At 50.4% G+C, this 18821-nt stretch overlaps 1 protein-coding gene across 1 annotated transcript in view; it reads right to left on the bottom strand.

Annotated features, from left to right (window-relative positions):
* The window catches only part of MROH2A (maestro heat like repeat family member 2A), a 43522-nt gene that overhangs the window by 7759 nt on the left and 16942 nt on the right, over positions 1-18821 (bottom strand). The window contains exons 17-32 of the mRNA XM_059704870.1: positions 18699-18751; positions 17771-17878; positions 16099-16218; positions 15650-15772; positions 13923-14075; positions 12736-12858; positions 11709-11788; positions 8773-8881; positions 7720-7815; positions 4505-4609; positions 3621-3744; positions 2921-3039; positions 1943-2095; positions 1383-1537; positions 472-631; positions 198-391 (exon numbers count right to left, since the gene is read on the bottom strand). Coding sequence (XP_059560853.1) covers positions 198-391; positions 472-631; positions 1383-1537; positions 1943-2095; positions 2921-3039; positions 3621-3744; positions 4505-4609; positions 7720-7815; positions 8773-8881; positions 11709-11788; positions 12736-12858; positions 13923-14075; positions 15650-15772; positions 16099-16218; positions 17771-17878; positions 18699-18751 — 1975 coding nt within the window. The remainder of the gene's footprint in view (positions 1-197; positions 392-471; positions 632-1382; positions 1538-1942; positions 2096-2920; positions 3040-3620; positions 3745-4504; positions 4610-7719; positions 7816-8772; positions 8882-11708; positions 11789-12735; positions 12859-13922; positions 14076-15649; positions 15773-16098; positions 16219-17770; positions 17879-18698; positions 18752-18821) is intronic.

Below are 18821 nucleotides of genomic sequence, written 5' to 3'. Positions count from 1 at the left end.
CTGCCGACTCTGAAAGCCACACTGTGCTGGACCCATGTGAGGGAATGTTGTGAGTAAGATCAGGTTCCAGAAACCTTTCCCCACAGGAGGGGATGTTGAGGGCCTCTCGGTGGAGGTAACTTCTAAGAGGCAGCTCAAGGCCACGTGTAACCCAAGCCCACTGCCTTGCACCCCAAGCTGCCTGCCCTCGAGAGCACCTCTGCATGTTGATCTCCTCGGGCAGGGTCCCCGTGTGGATGAGTCTCCACGTCTTCAGGGCGGGCGACACTGCCTCCGGTCCCTGGCTGCTGCCCAGCTGCATCAGGAGGGTGTAGATGAGGTCCGGGAGGAGGTCCAGGAGTTTGTCGTCCTTGTCCATCTTCTCAATGAGAAGGTGGATGGTGCAGAGGGTCTGCAGAGAGAAGGACAGGAGCCATCGGGGCTCCGACCCAGGACCCCCGAGGAGGCCCGGGGCCTGCCCCTGCGACTCACCATCAGAGGGTCTACCGCAGCCAGGCGCCAGATGTCGGCCTTGGAGGTGGCGTTGGCCCTGGGGGTGAACCGGGACTGCAGCCGGCCCATCAGGCCGTGGAGCATCAACCGGGCAAAGGGTACATTCTCCGCCACAGCCAGCCACACCTCCACCAGGTGGCTAGCCAACGACAGGGGACAAGGACTGTGGGTTACCTGCCATGTGCCCTGGCAGATAAGAGCCTCTTTGGACCCCAGCAGCCCCGAGTAGTGGATGGACTTGAGGCTGCACCTCAGGGAGCTGGCGTGAGCCCAGGTCCCCAACTCCACGCTCAGCCACCTTTCTGTGCCCCGCTCATGGTACCCCTGAGAAGCCACGCTCCATGGCTAGGTGACCACCTGGCCTACTGTTTGCTGACCTATGGATGACATCCAGGAATAGCCTCCAAGTGCCCGATTTGAGTCAGGCTGGTCCTAGGCCGCTAACCAGCGTCCTCGCCCCTACTCCTCCCAGCACATCTTTGAGGAAGAGGCTTCATCTCCATATTCCACAGGGGAGGGAGTGAGTCCAGACTACAATGAAGCAGCTTTCCTGATCCCCAAGTCCAAGCCTGTGGCCCTGCTGAGAAGGGAAGGGACCCCTGACTTGAAGGACCTGGTTATACAGGTACAGGGAGGTAAGGTCCTAGTGGGTTCTGAAGGGTCAAAGAGACAAGTCCAACAAGATCAAATTGGACAAGGAGATGCGAAAACTGCCTGCCGGAATTCACAAAGCTGTGTCCATGGCTCCCCAAAAGGCTGTACCTCCTACGGGAGATACAGGGAGAGGGTCAGACAAGGCACCACTCAAGGTCCCGGTCTTCTGGTAAGTACGGCACAGTCTGGGCTGCACAGAAGCCCCTGGCCCCCCACCCAGGGCACCCATCACCTACCTCTGCATGGGCAGGGGCTGCCTCAGGAGCGACGTGAGGACCGTCTCCTGGTGGTAGTGGGCCAACAGGAGAATGCCTTCAATGAGGTGGCGCCGCACCTCCTGGTGATCCACCACGGGCAGGTGGACCAAGATGGCACCCAGGATCTCAGCCACCTGGGAAGGGGCCGGGCATCACCAAGGCAGCCTGGCCCTAAAGGGTCTCTCGCCCTCGCACCCCTCCTCCTAAGACTCTCACCCAACTGGACGGTGGGTAAGTTAAACCTCCAGCACACCTCCAATAAATCCTTTGGTCTTTTCCCAGATTTTATTAGTGTTTGGTGTAGGAGCCAGTGCGCTCTGACAGAGAGAGAGAGTTGTGGGCCCTAGTCCACCATCCACTTACTGACTTATCTACCTTCAACACCTTTCTTTCTCATTCTAGAACTCTATTTGCTCCTCTTTATAGCCAGGGGTTGCAGGGGTGGGCGTTGGCAGCCAATGCAGCTGGGCCCCAGCCGGTCCCTGCCGCCTGGGAGCACTGGGCCATCCCAGCCCCAGGTGGCCCAACCACAGTTCTACCTTATCCTCCAGCTCCTTGACCCGCATCTGGAGGAAGATGTCTATCCAGGTGACGGAGGCCTTGTCATGCTGGAGGTTCATGGCCCCAATGTTCTCACAGAGCTTCTGGATGAGCGAGACCACCTCATCGCAATTAAACTGCATGCAAGTCACCTAGGACCAGAGAAGGCCATTCTTGGGGTCTGATATCTGAGTCCCAGGCCCAGTTCCCTACCCCACCTGTCACCACTGATGCACCCTCCTCTTCTGCTTGACATTACCACCCCAGCCCAGCCCCCCATTCTCTCTCAGCATCATTGCCATGACCTCCTCCCCACATCTCTACCCAGCCTGTCTCTGTCCCAATCATGGGCCTGCTCAGGAAGTCACTCTCTATTCCAAGCCTCCTTTGGCTCAACAGGGCTTTCCAAAGCCTCCAGGATGCACCTCCCACTCCCCATCACCTGGCCAGCCCTGCCTGAACCCTGCACAAGAAGCTTCACCCCAAACCCTCCCTGACCTGTCTTTGCAGCCTTCTTTCAGAGTGTGCCCTGAACCCTGAAGTCCTCCGATCTGTCCTGCCACTACACAAGCCCCCTCCTCCAGGAAGTCCCCTCTCCCCTCTGAGTTTGGGTGGCTCTGGGCACTTTCAGGCACAAGTATGCCATCAGCCTTCCCATGAGCCAAGGCCTGTGTGCTTAGCCTCATGTTCAGTTCTTTCTGGGGCCCCCTCCACCCTCAGTGTAGCACATCACAAGGAAGGAGGGAAGACAGCCAGGGACTATTAGCACCCACTGTGAGCTAGGAAACCCCCATGGGGACCTCACATATTGTAGGCCATTTACAGATGGCATGAGGTGGACCAAAGGCCACAGAAGCTGTGACTCCCAGAAAAGGATAGGAACTGTGTGGCCAGGCTGAGCAAGACCCTGCCCCCAGAGGTGATCCAGGCACTGGGAGAGCAGCCCAGCAGCCCACACAAGCTTCCTGGATCGTCACCTTAGCAATTTTGGAGGACGCACTGAAAATCTTCTCCACCTCCAAGCCCTGGAGGTCCTGCTTGCATCTCGCAAGCTCCAACTCTTTGCACGCATCCCATGCAGAGCAGGTCTGGCTTGCTGTTGGGAGTAGTTTCAGACACAGTCAGCACAGAAGGCCCAGTCACAGGCTATGTCACAGCGGCCACCTGTCCTGACTCTCAGGGCACCTTGGCTCTGAGGGACTGGACCACAGCATCTAGACACCCTGTCCCGCATGCCTTTACTCTCATTGTTCCCCACACCATCTCTGCACAAGCCCAAGCAGACCCTGCTGTGATGGATGCCCCCCCAGCCGCCACACCAGAGGTGACCTCTCCCCTTCTGAAGTTCACCACTTTGCATTCTCCCCTCAGCTCATCTCTGGCCAGTTTTGCTGGCTCCTTGGTGTCTGTGAGCTGGCCTTGTGCCAGTGGGGCCCTCAGTAACCAGCACATGCCCGCAGTGAGTTATGCTGAACCAATGAACCTCTCCTTCCAGAAGCTTCCATGGTCTCTCAATGAGCTCTGCACCCTCTGTTGTCTCTCTGGTCAACCTTATTTGTACAGAGAGCTTGTCACCCCCCCCAACCCCCCCAAGGACAGCCCCACAGCTGACAGCCCTGGTGTCAGCCCTCCTCCCAGCCTGGAGAGGCTGGTTGTGAGGTCCCACCCTCCACATACCATGCAGATCCAGCAGGCTGGACAGGACATCTGCTGAGGCCAGGCGAATTCTTTTGTTGGAGTCACAGGTGCATGGGGCGATGAGTCCAATCAGTGTGCCAAACTGCCCCAGCTTCAGGGGGATCTGAGGGGCCGGAGGCCTTAAGGCTCACACTCTGTCCGCTCACACACCTGGTGCTGCCCAGGGACAGGGTAATGGGCAGCCAGAGAGGGTGAACCCTGCTCTGAAAACACCGCCCCTGTCTGGGAAGGGGGAAGATACCACTGTCCAACTGCTGCCCACATTCCTGCCTCCTGAGCCCCACAGCTGGGCCCCTGGAGGCCAAGCAGCCAGGATCTGAGGAGTCTGGCTGACCTCAGGCCCAGGCTCTATGTCCAGGCACCTATCTCATTCCTGTAACTGAGCCCTTAGTTCAACTTTGGGCTTCCCCCCTTACTAGCCGTGTGACGGGGCAGGGTACCTACCCTCAGGCCCCTGGGTTCTGAAGAGAGGTCTCCTCAAGCTGTGTCAGACGTGTAACCAACGAAAACACCTCATTGCTTTTCTAGGTGTTTGTGGTACTTGTCAAGCTTTGTATTATTTGCAATGTTTAGTAACTTATTTTCTCATTTTAAGTAAATATGCACTTTTCTAACTAATGTGGTGTTCATAATTGTGTATCCTTTTTTCAGAGAGGGTTCTCATCATGGTATGAGCTTCAGGACCCACAAAACCTAGATACTTGCAAGCCTCGGCCCATTCCCTCCGTCATTCCCACCCAGAGTGCCAGGTTGGCCCCACCAGGGGTCTCATTGCCATTCCCAAGTGAGGCCGCCTCTTCCCACAGGACTCTTTGAGGGGTGGGGGGCAGAACCAGGCGGGGGGCTGGCGCTCCTGTACTCACGCAGACGCCGATGCTCTGGATGTAGCTCTGCATGAGACAAAGATGCAGGTTCATAGCCTTCTCCCGCTCCCATTCTTTCTCGGACAAGATCCACTTTTCCAGGAGCTATAGATGGAGCCCATAACCAAAAGAGGGCATTAGAACCCCAGGGCCAGCCCTTTCCTGGCCAACTATTCCCCCCCTCGTTCCTCCTACTCAGAATCCAATTTTCAATGCTATTAGATAGTTCTAGAGAATCTAGACACTTCTGGTTTCCTTCCCAGGCCCCACTACTAGGGTGATGAGGTTGTAGGAAGAGAGCACGCCCCCCAGCGTCCTCACCGAGATGGCTCTTGACTAATTAGTGTGTTGGGCCTTGCTCCAAATGTTTGCCCGTCAGTGCAAGGACCAGAAGCACAGCCCACCCTGCATTCCAGGACCTAAGCATTCATGCATCTACTAACAGAGCTTAATAGCTCCGGAAGCAAAAATGGATAGAAGTGAAAGGAGAAATAAATAAGCCAGAGTGTTAGAAACCACCTCTTTCTCGGTAACTGATAGAACATCAGGAAGGATACAGGAAACTTCAACAACACTGGCAACCAACTTGGCCTAATTCATATTTAGGAACACTCTGACCAACACAGCAGGATAGTGTTCAAGTGCACACAAGGCATTCGCCGAAGGGAGACCATACCTGGACAACAAAATAAGTTTCAGTCAATGTAAAAGGACTCAAATCATACTTAAGTGTGTCCTCAGACTACAATGGAGTTAAAGTAGGAATCAAAAACAGAATGACCTCTGGACAATTCTCAAATATTTGAAAATTTCTAGATAAGCCATGGGTCAAAGAAAAGATGAAAAGAGAAATTAAAATGTATATTGAACTGAAATAAAGTTAGAACATGACATGTCAGTGTTTGTGGGATGCAGCACCCAAGAACAAAGCCAGTGGGCCCACACAATCAGATTTTAAGACTTATCATAATATTACAGTAATCAAGACAGGATGACATTGATGTAAAAATAGACAAATACATCATTGGAGCAGAATAAGTGTTCAGAATTAGAGCCACGCATACATGGTCGATTGATTTTTGACAAAGGTGTAAAGGTAATTCAGTGGAGAAAAGATAGCGTTTTCAACAAACAATGCTAGAACAATTGGTTATCTGTGTGCAAACATACAAAAATTACATAAACTTTGATCCATACATCTCTCCATATACAAAAGCTAACACAAAATATACCATAGACTTAATTGTAATACCTGAAACTATACAGTATTAGAAGAAAATCTTTGTGATCTTGGATTAGGCAAAGATTATTAGATATGACACCAAAACCATGATCCATAAAAGAAAAAAATTATAAATTAGACTTCATCAAAATTTAAAACTTTTGCTCTTCAAAAGACACTGTGAAATTCATGAAAAGACAAGTAACAGACTGAGAGAAAATATTTGCAAATTACATAGCTAATAAAGGACTTGTATCTAGAAAACATAAAAACTGAAAACTCAATAACAAGAAAGCAAACAACCTAATTTTTATTTTTATTTTTTTAAAATATATTTTATTGATTTTTACAGAGAGGAAGGGACAGGGATAGAGAGTTAAAAACATCGATGAGAGAGAAACATCGACCAGCTGCCTCCTGTACACCCCCTACTGGGGATGTGCCAGCAACCAAGGTACATGCCCTTGACCAGAATCGAACCTGGGACCTTTCAGTCCACAGGCCGACGCTCTATCCACTGAGCCAAACCAGTTAGGGCAAACAACCTAATTTTTTAAAAAAACTACCTTTTCCCTTCAAAAATGACAAGATTATGAAAGGCAAAGACTAAGGAATTCTTCCAGACTGAAGGAGACTAAAGAGACATGACAATTAAATGCAATGCATGTCCAGATTGGATCCTGGATTGGTAGAAAATAGCTACTATAAAGAGCATTACTGGAACAATTAGTAAAGCCTGCCTATAGACAAGTGGTTCTCAACCTTCCTAATGCCGCAACCCTTTAATACAGTTCCTCATGTTGTGGTGACCCCCAACCATAAAATTATTTTCGTTGCTACTTCATAACTGTAATTTTGCTACTGTTATAAATCGTAATGTAAATATCTGATATGCAGGATGTATTTAGGTGACCCCTGTGAAAGGGTCGTTCGACCCCCAAAGGGGTCGCGACCCACAGGTTGAGAACCACTGCTATAGACCATAGATTAGAATATAGCATTGTACCAATGCTAAATTTCCTGGTTTTAATCATTATCCTATATAATAAAAGCCTAATATGCTAAGTGTTCAGTCGTCTGGTGGGCCATTCAACCAATCAAAGTGTAATATGCTAATGATATGCTAAGGCTGCTCAACCGCTCTCTGTGACATGCACTGACCACCAGGGGGCAGACACTCTGACCGGTAAGTTAGCTTGCTGCTGTGGTCTGGCTGATCGGGACTGAGCAAGATGGGCTGGACATGCCCTGGAGCCCTCCCACAGCCCTTCCCCAGCTGGCCAACCTCCCACATCCCTCCTCAGCCTCAATTATGCACTGGTGGGGGTCCCTTGGCCTGGTCTGCGCCCTCTTGCAATCTGGGCTGAGGGACCCCCCCCCCAAGTGCACAAATTTCATGCACTGGGCCTCTAGCTGTTATATAAGAGACTATTCTTGCCCTGGCAGGGTGGCTCAGTTGGTTGGAGCACCATCCTGTACATCAAAAGGGTTCAATTCCCATCCAGGGCACATACCTAGGCTGTGGGTTCAATCTCCAGTTGGGGCATTGATGGGAGGCAATGGGTCAATGTCTCTCTCTCTCTCTCTCTCTCTCTCTCTCTCTCTCTTTTTCTCTCTCTGTTCCTCTTTCCAAAATCAATAAAAAAACATCCTCAGGTGAGGCTTAAAAAAATAAGAAATAAAAAAGAGACTATTCTTGTTCTTAATATCTGCAACTGTCTATGATTTAAAAGGTGTGTGTGTGTGTGTGTGTGTGTGTGTGTGTAATGAGGAAGAGAAAAATGTGGCAAAATATTAAAAATTGTAAATCTTAGTGAAAGGTATACAAAAGTTCTTTTTACTATATTTGCAACTTTTCAGCAAATTTTAAATTTTATCTAAATAAAGTTCCCAAAACAATGTTTAACTCATACCCCTGTTTCCACAGAGAGTCTGGCCCTCAGACCAGCTTCCTGGGAGAGGTGGATCCCCGGCCCTCTGACAGACAACTCACATGCACCATCTCCTGCAGGCCCTTGGGGTCCATCTGCCTCTGCAAGAAGCCCTCCATCAGCTGCTGCAGGACACACAGGGCATTCGTGTATAGGGTCTATGACAAGAGAGGGAAAAGCCAGGCAGCAATGAGGAGGGTGCACAGTGTAAGATGATCAGATAAACAGCTCTTTTACTTTTGCTCAAATTGAGTGCTGTACACTTGCCTTCTCACATGGTGTAACAGTCAGCTTCTTAAGAGGAACCCGTTTCACAAAGGAGGAAACGGAACTCCTAGAGTCCAGTTCTCCTGACTCTTCACCAGGGCCAGGCCCTGGAGGCACAGATGGCTACCTGACCACAAAAGATTTGTCCTTCTTTTCCAACAGTGTTCCTGGAAAATAGCTCTCCAGTCTGGGACTACATTTCCCAGCACCCCTTATATTTAAGTGGAGCCATGTGACTGAGTTCTGACCAATAGAAGGTGAGCAAAGTAGCTCATAAATCCTCCATACTCTTTTTCTTCCTCTCCATGCTGGATATCAATACCCATGCAGACCTTCGGAACCAGGCACTGAAGAAGGCAGGGCTCCTGAATAACTGTGTAAAGCAGCTCTATCCCCACCCCCACTGCCAGTTTGAACTACGCTCTCATGTTGTTAAACCACAGAGATTTCAGAGTTTATCTGTTACAGCAGTTAGCATCACCTTACACCAGCCGTGGGCAAACTATGGCCTGCGGGCCGGATCCGGCCCTTTTGAAATGAATAAAACTATTGAAATAAAAGACCATACCCTTTTATGTAATGATGTTTACTTTGAATTTATATTAGTTCACACAAACACTCCATCCATGCTTTTGTTCCGGCCCTCCGGTCCAGTTTAAGAACCCATTGTGGCCCTCGAGTCAAAAAGTTTGCCCACCCCTGCCTTACACTGACAAACAGAGCCTGCTGCACTTTGCTGCCTCTAACCACAGATAGGTGGTTCAGGATGGTGGGCTCTCAGCACTATTCATGTTAAAGGAAACTTCCAGGTCCTGACCTAGAAAATGAGGTGGCTCAGAGGGACCTACCTTAATGGACTCATTGTCCTTTCCTGGGGGTTGGAGAGAAATTACAGAATGTATACTGATATCCATCAGCTCACTGTTTTCCTCTGTGGAGTAGAAAGGCTTCACTTTGCTAAGGAAAGAAAAAGTGACAGAAGGAGTGGTCAGTGGAAGTTGAGATCCCACTGGGAGGGGTAGACATCCTGGGCTCCTGGCCCTCTGCCAGACAACTCATGTGCACCTTCTCTTGCAGGGCCTTGGGGTGGCGGCATGTCACAGATTAAGAGAGAGACCAGCTTTCCTGGTTGGGGGTTTAGGTGTGCACCCTCCCCAGGGGTCTGTGCTCTGCTCAGCCATCAGTGTCCAGTGACTATGTCAGGGATTGAGAGGCAGAACCAAGGATCCAAGGCCACTTCTCCTACATGGTGTCTCTAACCCTGTCCATCTCCTGCTCAGAAACATTCCATTGCTCCTCCCAGAACACAACCATGGACTCTGCCTTCCAAGTTGGTATTAGCCCAGGGTCAAGTGTAATACCTGGACCAGCAGTAGTAGGCCACCTTAGAGTTTATTAGAAACTAGAGGCCGGTGCACAAATTCGTGCATGGGTGGGGGCTGGCCAGCCTGCCCCGATGGGGGCCATCAGGCAGAGCTGGCGGGGGGGAGGGGACACGGGAGGTTGCGAGCCAGCCCCAGCCCCACCCCCGATTGGGGTGGGGAGGGCCGATCAGGAGCCAGACGAGCCAGGGGTAGGGGCTGTGGGAGGTTGGGGGAGGCCAATCGGGGCCCGATCAGGCTGGTTGGCCTCCACAGTGCACGTCATAGTGACTGGTCATTTTGGTTGTTTCGTTGTTCCAGTCGCTTGGCTTTTATATATACAGATGCCAATTCTATGGCCCCACCTCAGAGCTACTGAATCAAATACTCTGGGGATTAGGGCCCAGCAATCTGTGTTTTGATAACCCCCTCCAGGTTTGTACATATCTGCTTCAGATATCTAGCCCATTCTCTTTCTTTGTTTTTAAATGCATCTTTATTGTTCAATATATTACAGTTGTCCCCCAACTCCTGCCATCTTCCACCCCTCTCCCGCCCCCTCCCCAGGCCTTCACCACACTATTGTCTGTCCATGGATTATGCATATACTAGAGGCCTGGTGCACAAGTTTGTGCACCAGTGGGGTCCCTCAGCCTGTCCTGTGGGAGCAGGCTGAAACTGGCTCTCCGATATCCCCTGAGGGGTCCCAGATTGTGAGAAAGTGCAGGCCAGGCTGAGGGACCCCACTGGTGCATGATGGGGGCTGGGGAGGGATGCAAGAGGTTGGCCAGCTGGGAAGGGACTGTGGGAGGGCTCCAGGGCATGTCCAGCCTGCCTTGCTCAGTCTTGATCTGCTAGACCCCAGCAGCAAGCTACCCTACCAGTTGGAGTATCTGCCCCCTGGTGGTCAGTGCACGTCATAGTGAGCAGTTGAGCGGCCTTAGCATATCATTAGCATTTTACACTTTGAACAAACGACCGGATGACTGGACACTTAGCATATTAGGCTTTTATTATATAGGCTGTATCTAAGTTTTTTGCTTAATCTCTTCCTAACCCCATTTCTGAAATGGGTAAGTCTGTTACATGCTTCAATGTTTCTGGATCTGTTTTGTTCGTCCGTTTATTTTGTTCATTAGATTCCACGTATAAGTGAGATCATGATACTTATCTTTCTCTGACTGGCTTATTTCACTTCGCATAATACTCTGCAGGTCCCTCCATGCTGTCTCAAAGAATAAGAGATCCTTCTTTTTTACAGCTGCCTAGTATTTCATTGTGTAAATGTACCACAGCTTTTTTATCCACTCATCTACTGATGGGCACTTGGGCTATTTCTTGATCTTAGCTATCCCTTAATCAATCATTCTCAAGCCTAGGTGCATTTTAGAATCACCTGGAGAGTTTTTGAAGAACCCTAGGGCCTTGTCAGGCTCCATGGATCCTTATTTAGAGCTCTTGGGGTGGGGCCAGGGTATCTGTATTGGTAAAGGTTCCCCACTGGCTCTATTGTGCCTCTAGAATCATTGGGAGTGACTTTAACTTTAATAAACTCCTGCCTCCCTCCCCCAAAGGGGTTCTGTCCTGCTGGAAGCTTCCAACTCCTACCCACATCCCTCTACTTTGTTTAAGCCCAGAGCTTTTGCCAGCTCCTTTTTCTAGTCCCTGTTATAACAACTGAATTGCATCTTGCTAGTAGCCCCCTTTTTCTGGTCTTAGATTTTTTTTGTTGTTCACCTACAAACACTCAGTGCTGACCTCTAATTCCTTGTGTATGTGTTCGCCTTACCTCTGAGTCCCTGAAGGGATGTTTGTGAAATTGATTTCAAATCTGTCCATGTGTTGCCTCTAAACCAACAGGCAGTTCTGCTATGAGTTTAAATGATGAATCTCCTAACTGGTGGAGATTTCCTAAAGAGGACCCAACCACTTCAAATACAGATTTTACAAACACATAGCTGCTCTCCCCCTACCCCTCACCCCACCGGTGGATGGACAGTTCCAGAAGACACACCTCAGGTATTCTATTACTTACTTATATTATTTGTATAACTGAATTAATACCATGCTGATACCTAACTTCCTTGACTGAGCCCAACCCAGCTGGAAGGAGGCCATCTTCCTGCTGGCTATTCAGGGTCACTGTGTGACTTTTTGCTCGAAACATCTCCTAAAGGACCAAAGAACAGCCTACCTCTCCGCCAGTCACCTCCCATCCAAGGAGAAGAGCACAGCCTGAAATATTGTTGAGAGTTATGGACAAGGTGCATGAAGCAGACTCCCATCATCCAGGATGGCCCATTGCCCGGGAGCTGCCACCCAAGACCCCTGCTATGGAGGCAGACCTGCAGCAAGGAGCGCTGAGGGATGGTTTGCATCTGCCCCGGAGAGGTGCCTGGGGCACAAGCAGGGGCCCAGCTCACCTCAGGTGCAGGAGGGCATCCATGGCCATGGTGCGCATGGGAGACACCAGATTGTCGGTCGGCTCCGCCTTGATGATCGCCTGCCCGGCAGAGCAGGGCAGTGAGCTGCCAAGCCACCCAGTGGCCCAGGCCAGGAAGGATGGGGCCCTTAAATCTCAGGGTCCCTGATGGTGGCAGCACTCCCAGCATTAATGCCAGGAAGACCTGACATTTTTAGAATCACTTGGCCTTTGCCATTTTCGGGGAAGGGCAAAATCTGGTGAAAGGTGTGGGACTCAAGATGGACGTGTGATTCCCACTCAGGTCTGCATTACTCGACTGTATCCTTGGGAAAACCACTTCTCCTGCCTGAGACCAAGTTCCCTTACATGTAAAATGAGGACTTGGCAGTCCTGTGACTGGTGTGAAATGACATACACAGACCTCCTGGTCCAGGCAAGAGCCAAAGTCACGTTCGCTTCCTTCTTGGGGCCTCCTGTACCACCCACATCTCATTTCCCTCCTGATCTGCTTCCGACACAGCCGGAGCGGTGTCCGGGGCTAAGGCATTGCAGGGCATGGGGAGGTCTGGGGCCAGGGCAGTGGCTGTCCCACAACCTCCATCAGCACCTGTCACTGCTTCTTGCCTTTGGGCGATGGACACTTTCTAGATCTTATCAAAGTTCTGTGCAAAAATAGTTTTAAGCTCTGCCTGCAGCCGGACACCTGCCCAGAGGTCCTTCCTACGTACAGAGAAATGCTGGGGCAACATGGGGCTGAGCTGGTGGACCTGTGTGTCCCCACCCTGAACCCACCCCCTCAGGGGCACACAGAGCCGGGCTGTTTGCTGGCTATGAAACCCTTTATCAGATATGAGACTCTCATCTCAGAACTCCTACAGTTGTATCACAGCAGAACTGAGACAGAATGGGCTTCAGAGACCCGGGAGGCCCCTCGTCCCTCAGACGCCCTCAGGGACTTGCAGAGTTAGACCCCACACTGCCCAGGCCCCAAGCCCCAGGCCCCAGGCCCCAGGCTCCCAGCTTACCATTATAATGGCAGTAAGAGTCATCTTCTGGGCAAATTGAAAGTCCCCTGGGCCCTTGAGGTTTTCGATGGCATTCGAGATCTGCACCACGCTCTTCATGAAGGCCATTTTGAGGCAGATGTCCTGTGCGCAGACCAGGCAGCGGGATGGAAGAAGCGTGTTGTGAGTGAGTCCAAGAATCCCCAGCCAAAGTCTTCGTGCCTGGACCCTGCAGCCGCCTATGGATGCTCCTCCCACCACCCTGAGAGACAGCCAGCCTCATTCTGTCCTTCAGCCACTGACAGAGCACCTGCCTCATGGTAGGGCTGTGGGCCAGACCCCCCCACACCTGCACCTGAGGGCAGCAGTGCCGGTCACTGAGCACCCTCGCTGGCCAGGGGCACCAAGCCCTGTGTGTCATGGGAGATAAAAGTTATTGAGATCAAACCTCTTTGCTTTTACAACATGGATGAATCTTGAGGGCATTTTAATACTGGATGATTCTGCCCATACGAGGTACCTGGAGCAGTCAGATTCAGAGACAGGAAGTGGAACAGCTGCCAGGGGCTGGAGAGGTGGCTGGGCAGTCATTCGATGGGTGCAGTGTTTCAGTTTTGAAGGACAAAGGGTGCTGGAGATGGATGGTGGTGATGGCTGCACAACTACGTGAATGTACGTAATGCCACTTAACAGGGTCATGATGGCAACATTTAGGTTATGGGTATTTTACTACAATTTTAAAAATAATAACAAAATAATATGTGCTTCATTCTCTGTGTTTTCCCTTCCTTGTTATTCAAAGAAAGTAGCTAGTCCCTTTGTATTTCTGAAGACAACCCCACATCTTGTCCCTTATGGAAGGCCAAGGGGCAGCTGTCTGGGGTGGAGGGCAGAGGCTAGGGTAGAGGGAGGGAGGGAGGCTGGAAAGGGGGGCTCATCTTGTGACTTCTGAGGACCCATGCTCACCCCTCCCAGCACTTGAGGGAGGGGCTACATGCAAAAAATAGCACAGACTGGGGCAATGGGCCTCCCAAATGCTGGGAGTCACATAGGACTCCTGGATGTCCCCATGTGGGCCATGGGCTGCCTGGACCCAGCTCCCGGCTTCACCACCACCCAGAGAGGAATGCAGGGTGGCATTCTGCCTGCCTGGCTAAAGGGGGGCATCTCCTGGGCACTGACGGTGCGTCTGTGTCCTCCTGGGTTACCTGGGAACTGCTGGTGTAGTGGTGAATGATCTTGGCGGTGATGGGGGTGTCCACATGAGTGAGAAGCATCTGCCAGTGGCAGTGCAAGGCCACACAGCTGTACATCACCATGAGAGCGCTCTTCACTGTCTCCCGCCTCCAGGGGTGGTCCTTCTGCAAGGCCAATGACAAGGGGAAGACCTGCTGGGTGGGGGTAATGTGCTCAACTTGCCCTGCTAGGAGCGAGCAGGGTCAGCCCCAGCTGCCCTCGGATCATCTCTGGTTACAAGACCAAAAGAGCCACTGAGTCAGCCAACTGTGCCTAAAACAGTGATTCATTCAGTACTTTTTTATTGAGCACCTACAACATGCTGGGCCCTAGGAGTAGTGTGGTGAGTAAGTCAGAGCTAGGTCAGACTGCCCATTAACTGTGAGTAGTTGGCTGTGTGGAGACTCCTAAGCAGAGGCAGGCTGTGCATGCCCTCATACCCCCACCTGCCAGGCACCTGCTCTGGGCCAGGGGCTCTCATGACGCTGGGGATCCAGCAGGAACAGACACCTCAGCCCTGCTCTCCTGAGAGGAGGTGTCGGAGACCACCAAACCCTCCGTGGATGTGAGGCTGGGGGCCCCTGATCCCTGCCAGGCTGCAAATAAAAAATCCAGGTCTCAGGTCCTGCTCTGTGGAGCAGGTTGAGAGACACTCTCCATCCAAACAGCTAGACCCCAGGGCAAGGGTGGAGGTCAAGGCCAAAGCCTGGCGTCAGTGACTCCAGATGACTGCCAAACTGGGCCTCCGCCAACCTGTGGCACCAGGCCCTGCAGCAGGAAGCTGGACCAGAGGCTGGCCATGGCTGCTTGGGTCCAACGCCTGGCTTTACCACTAACCAACTGCACGCCTTTGGACAAGCTTCACTGCTCTCGTCTATACCACCTCCATCCAAGCCCCATTCTTTCACTGAGGCAGAGTTCCCAACACGTGGAAAGCACCTTCACTTCTTCAGACCCAGTGGGGCTGGACGAGGCCTGGGACCCTGCACTGCCAGCCTGCACCATGAATAGCTCATCATGGTACCCTCATCATGATTAGCTAAAGGCTCAGACTCCTGTGAAATATCTGGGTTCTGGAAAGGCCCACCTTGTGTTCTTTAAATTATCCAACAGCAAAAGCTCTGTTGGAGGTGGCCTCCAGATTGCAGTCATTTTGAGGATAGGAGACACGGAGGGGGGTTCTTTTCTTTTTTTAAATGTTTTTATTGATATTTTTTTTTTTAGAGAGAGAGAGGAAAGGAGAGTGATAGAAATATCCATGCGAGAGAAACATAGATTGGCTGCCTCCTGCATGTGCCCTGACGGGGAGTCGAACCCATGACCTCTTGGTTCATGGATCAATGCTCAACCACTGAGACACACTGGCCAGGCAAGAAGAGAGGTTCTTATTGTGACTGGGTAAGAACCTTGGTTGGGTGCTGAGAGCACTGTTGCTCTAAGACCCTGGTTGGCAAACTGTGGCTCGCGAGCCACATGCGGTTCTTTGGCCCCTTGAGCGTGGCTCTTCCACAAAATACCACGTGCGGGCGTGCACGTACAGTGCGATTGAAACTTCGTGGCCCATGCGCAGAAGTCGGTATTTTGTGGAAGAGCCACACTCAGGGGGCCAAAGAGCCGCATGTGGCTCGCGAGCCGCAGTTTGCCTACCACTGCTCTAAGAGGCCCCTAGAAACCTGGTTGTAGAGAGAAGGAGCCTTACCCGCCAAGCACCGATCTGCCAGGACTCCTCTGACTCCTGAATCCTCTCCTCAAAGTCCTGGAGCACACTCAGCACAGTCTTCACCTGGCCCTGGGCGCACAGGCCAAAGCACAGAATCACACCCTGTGGGGAGACCCAGTCAGCTGGGGCGAGGGGGCAGGAAGGGGGCAGAGGAGGAGCCACCACACACATACACACGCGCACACACATGGGTGCACACACGTATGTATGTATACACATGAACAAGTACACACATGGGTACACATATATACACAAAGGAACACACGCACACACAGGTACACACACAGACATGAATGCATGCACGTGTGCATGCACAGGTACACGTGTGCATGCACAGGTACACACATGCATGCGTGCATGAATATGCCATATCCCCTGAGGGTCCAGGGAGCTCTGACAGATAGGAGGGGGCTGCAGAGTGCCTTCACCTCTCGGTCAAAGTCCTTGCTGTAGTCGGTCTTATACAGCAGCTCCAGCAGCAACACCTCCACCTTATCAGCCTCCAGGCCTGTGGCCAAGGTGAAGCCCAACGCCCGGTACAGGAAGCTCTAGAATGTCAGAGGACAAATGGAACTTCAGTGTACAGTCTTTAAAATAAATGTTCAGGGGCAGTTGGACTGTATATACAAGGACAAGCATATTATAAATAGTGGGGCCCAAATTTCTCTCCTATACAAATTGAAACAATTTACACTCCCACCAACTAATCCAAGAGGACCCATTTTCCCACATTCTCCCCCTCAATCGGACATTACCAGTGAGAGGTGGGACATTCCCATTTTCATTTATTTCTTTATTAGTCTTGTAGATCACCTTTGCATAGTTTCAAGATCCATTCTTGGAATTTCTGTCTATATTCTTTCCCCATCTCCTGTTCAGTTATTCTCCTATTTTGTTTTCACTTGTAAGAACTTGGCGTATATATTTGAAATCCACATTTAATCCACACAACTGTAGAAGGTAACTATGATTATAGTATTGAGAGATGAGAAAGCAAGCAGGAAGTGGTAGAACCAGGAAGCGTAGTCTAAGGCTCACTTCTTAACAAACGAGTATCAGAAGAATCAACTGGCAGATCACTTTCAGTGGTCTCTTTCCCCCATGTCTCATTTCCCTTTTGATTTTATTTATGATAATTTTGTTTTGTCACACGGAAATTTTTCATTCTCATAGAGGAAAGTGTCTTTCTTTTCCTTTGTCTTTTCTGGTTTATTTTCATGCATAGGAAGGTCTAGTCCATGTTAAGATCATAAAAATACTCACCCCATGTATTCTTCTGGTTGGCCCACAGTTTATTTTATTTAGTACACTTCAATCTTTGCCCTGGGACAGTGAATCCTTCCTTACCCTGCTTCATTTTCAATATATTTTTAGCTATTCTCTTACTTTTTTCCCCACTCAGATGAACTTTAAAAGAATTTTGTAAAATTTCATAAAATTGTCAAATTTCCATAAAAACTCCTTCTGGGAATTTGACTGGGAGAAATGATGTTGCAGATTAATTTGAGAACAATGGACACCTTTACAACATTGAGACCCTATTTACGAACAAGAGGTGGTATCTATTTGATTAGGGCTTCTTTTAGCTCCCCTGCCTCTCCTTGCAATTTTGTGTCCTTCACATATTTAATATTTCATGATTGAAGATATGTTGATTATATAGTTTACATTGCACTGGTCCTTTGACTATGTTTTCATTATATTGTATTGTATTTTTTTGTATATAGGAAGATAATGATTTCTGATGTTAATTTTGGCCTTATCTTCTTTACTGCTAAGCTAGAGCCTAGAGACTCCTTTAGCCTTCTGTGGCTCTATGTCATCCTCACCCTTTCCCTATCTACCAAAATCTGTTCAGACATCTCAGTCGTGCCTGTTGGACTCTGATAGCAGACAACTTCAGGTGGAGAGTGAGGTGAGAAGGATGGGGAAGCTGGTGACTGGAGGAGAAGTTGCCCAGCTTCAACAAGCAGGTTCTTAAAAACACACACACATACACAATACAAAAGCCCACTAGTCTGAACCCCCCTTCTCTCTTCCCAGGACCCTGTAGACAGCTGTGGGTACAGCTGCTCTCACACAGCTGATGTGGGGACCAACCTTCTCCAGGGAGGGGCTGTCAAAACTCTCGATCTGGTTATTCAGCTCTTTGGCCAGACGCAGGCTCCAGTTGGAACCCCGAGTCTTCTTGAGGGAGAGTCTCAGAAACTGGGGAGGCAGAAGACATTGGTGTGCAGTGCTCCAGTGAAGCTGTGTGGTACTGAGCAGTGACCCACCTTCTCTAACCCCCTCCCCAGTCTGTGAATCACTGGACCCATAAAGTCCTGATCCAGTGCTAACATTCTGGGGGCCTGGGGGTCTGGGGAACAGCTGTGGCTTGTGAGATGGTGGGCAGGGTGTCAGCCATGTGTTGATTTCCTGAGTACTTGGTGTCACAGAATGGAAGGCCCTCTGTTCTCCTTGCTGCTAGACACAGCTGTGGAATGCTTCATACCCCCGAATCTTCTAACAGGAAAGTCTGTCCTTTAGGGACTCCTAAAATCTCCACATGCCAACCCCACCAAGTGCCCTCCTCTTGTAAATGTTTCCCTCCACGTCCCGCGTGGTTCAGAGTTCAGAATCTGGAAGAAGAGCCGCACACAAATGAAAGAGAAAAGACAAGAGATAATTTGGGAATATTGGGGGGCCAGGCGGGTAAGTCCAACTTAAGAGGAAAGACTTCCACCGGTGCTCAGGCTACACCAACCATTTTATAGTCAGAGATAAACAAGGTAGTGGTTACCATAGTTACACTGTTCTTATGAGTTTCACTTGTTTTCACCATAGTTACACTTCCTGCACTTCCCTCAGCCCATTAGCTTCCCAGATAAGATCTAGGGAGTGTTATAAGGTCAAGCCTAATTATGTTAAGGGGACTGTGCCCTCTAAGCTGGGACTTGTTTGTCAGTCTGAGGCTTAACCCTATATCAGCTCCCCACACCCTCCCATCCATCCTCCCCAGCCTCCGCAGTCTGGGTCACCTCTTTACCTGAATCAGCTTGTCCGCCCAAGTCTCCTGATTCCAGGTAAACTTAGTATGTTCTGCAGAAAGAAGGATCACACATGTTACTCTCTGCTGCTCCCCTCTGAGGCACCTCCTTAGCCTGGCCTG

The sequence above is a fragment of the Myotis daubentonii genome, chromosome 7 (genome assembly GCF_963259705.1).
Source record: "Myotis daubentonii chromosome 7, mMyoDau2.1, whole genome shotgun sequence".
In the NCBI taxonomy this organism is placed as follows: domain Eukaryota; kingdom Metazoa; phylum Chordata; class Mammalia; order Chiroptera; family Vespertilionidae; genus Myotis; species Myotis daubentonii.
This window is presented reverse-complemented; position numbering and strand designations above follow the sequence as displayed.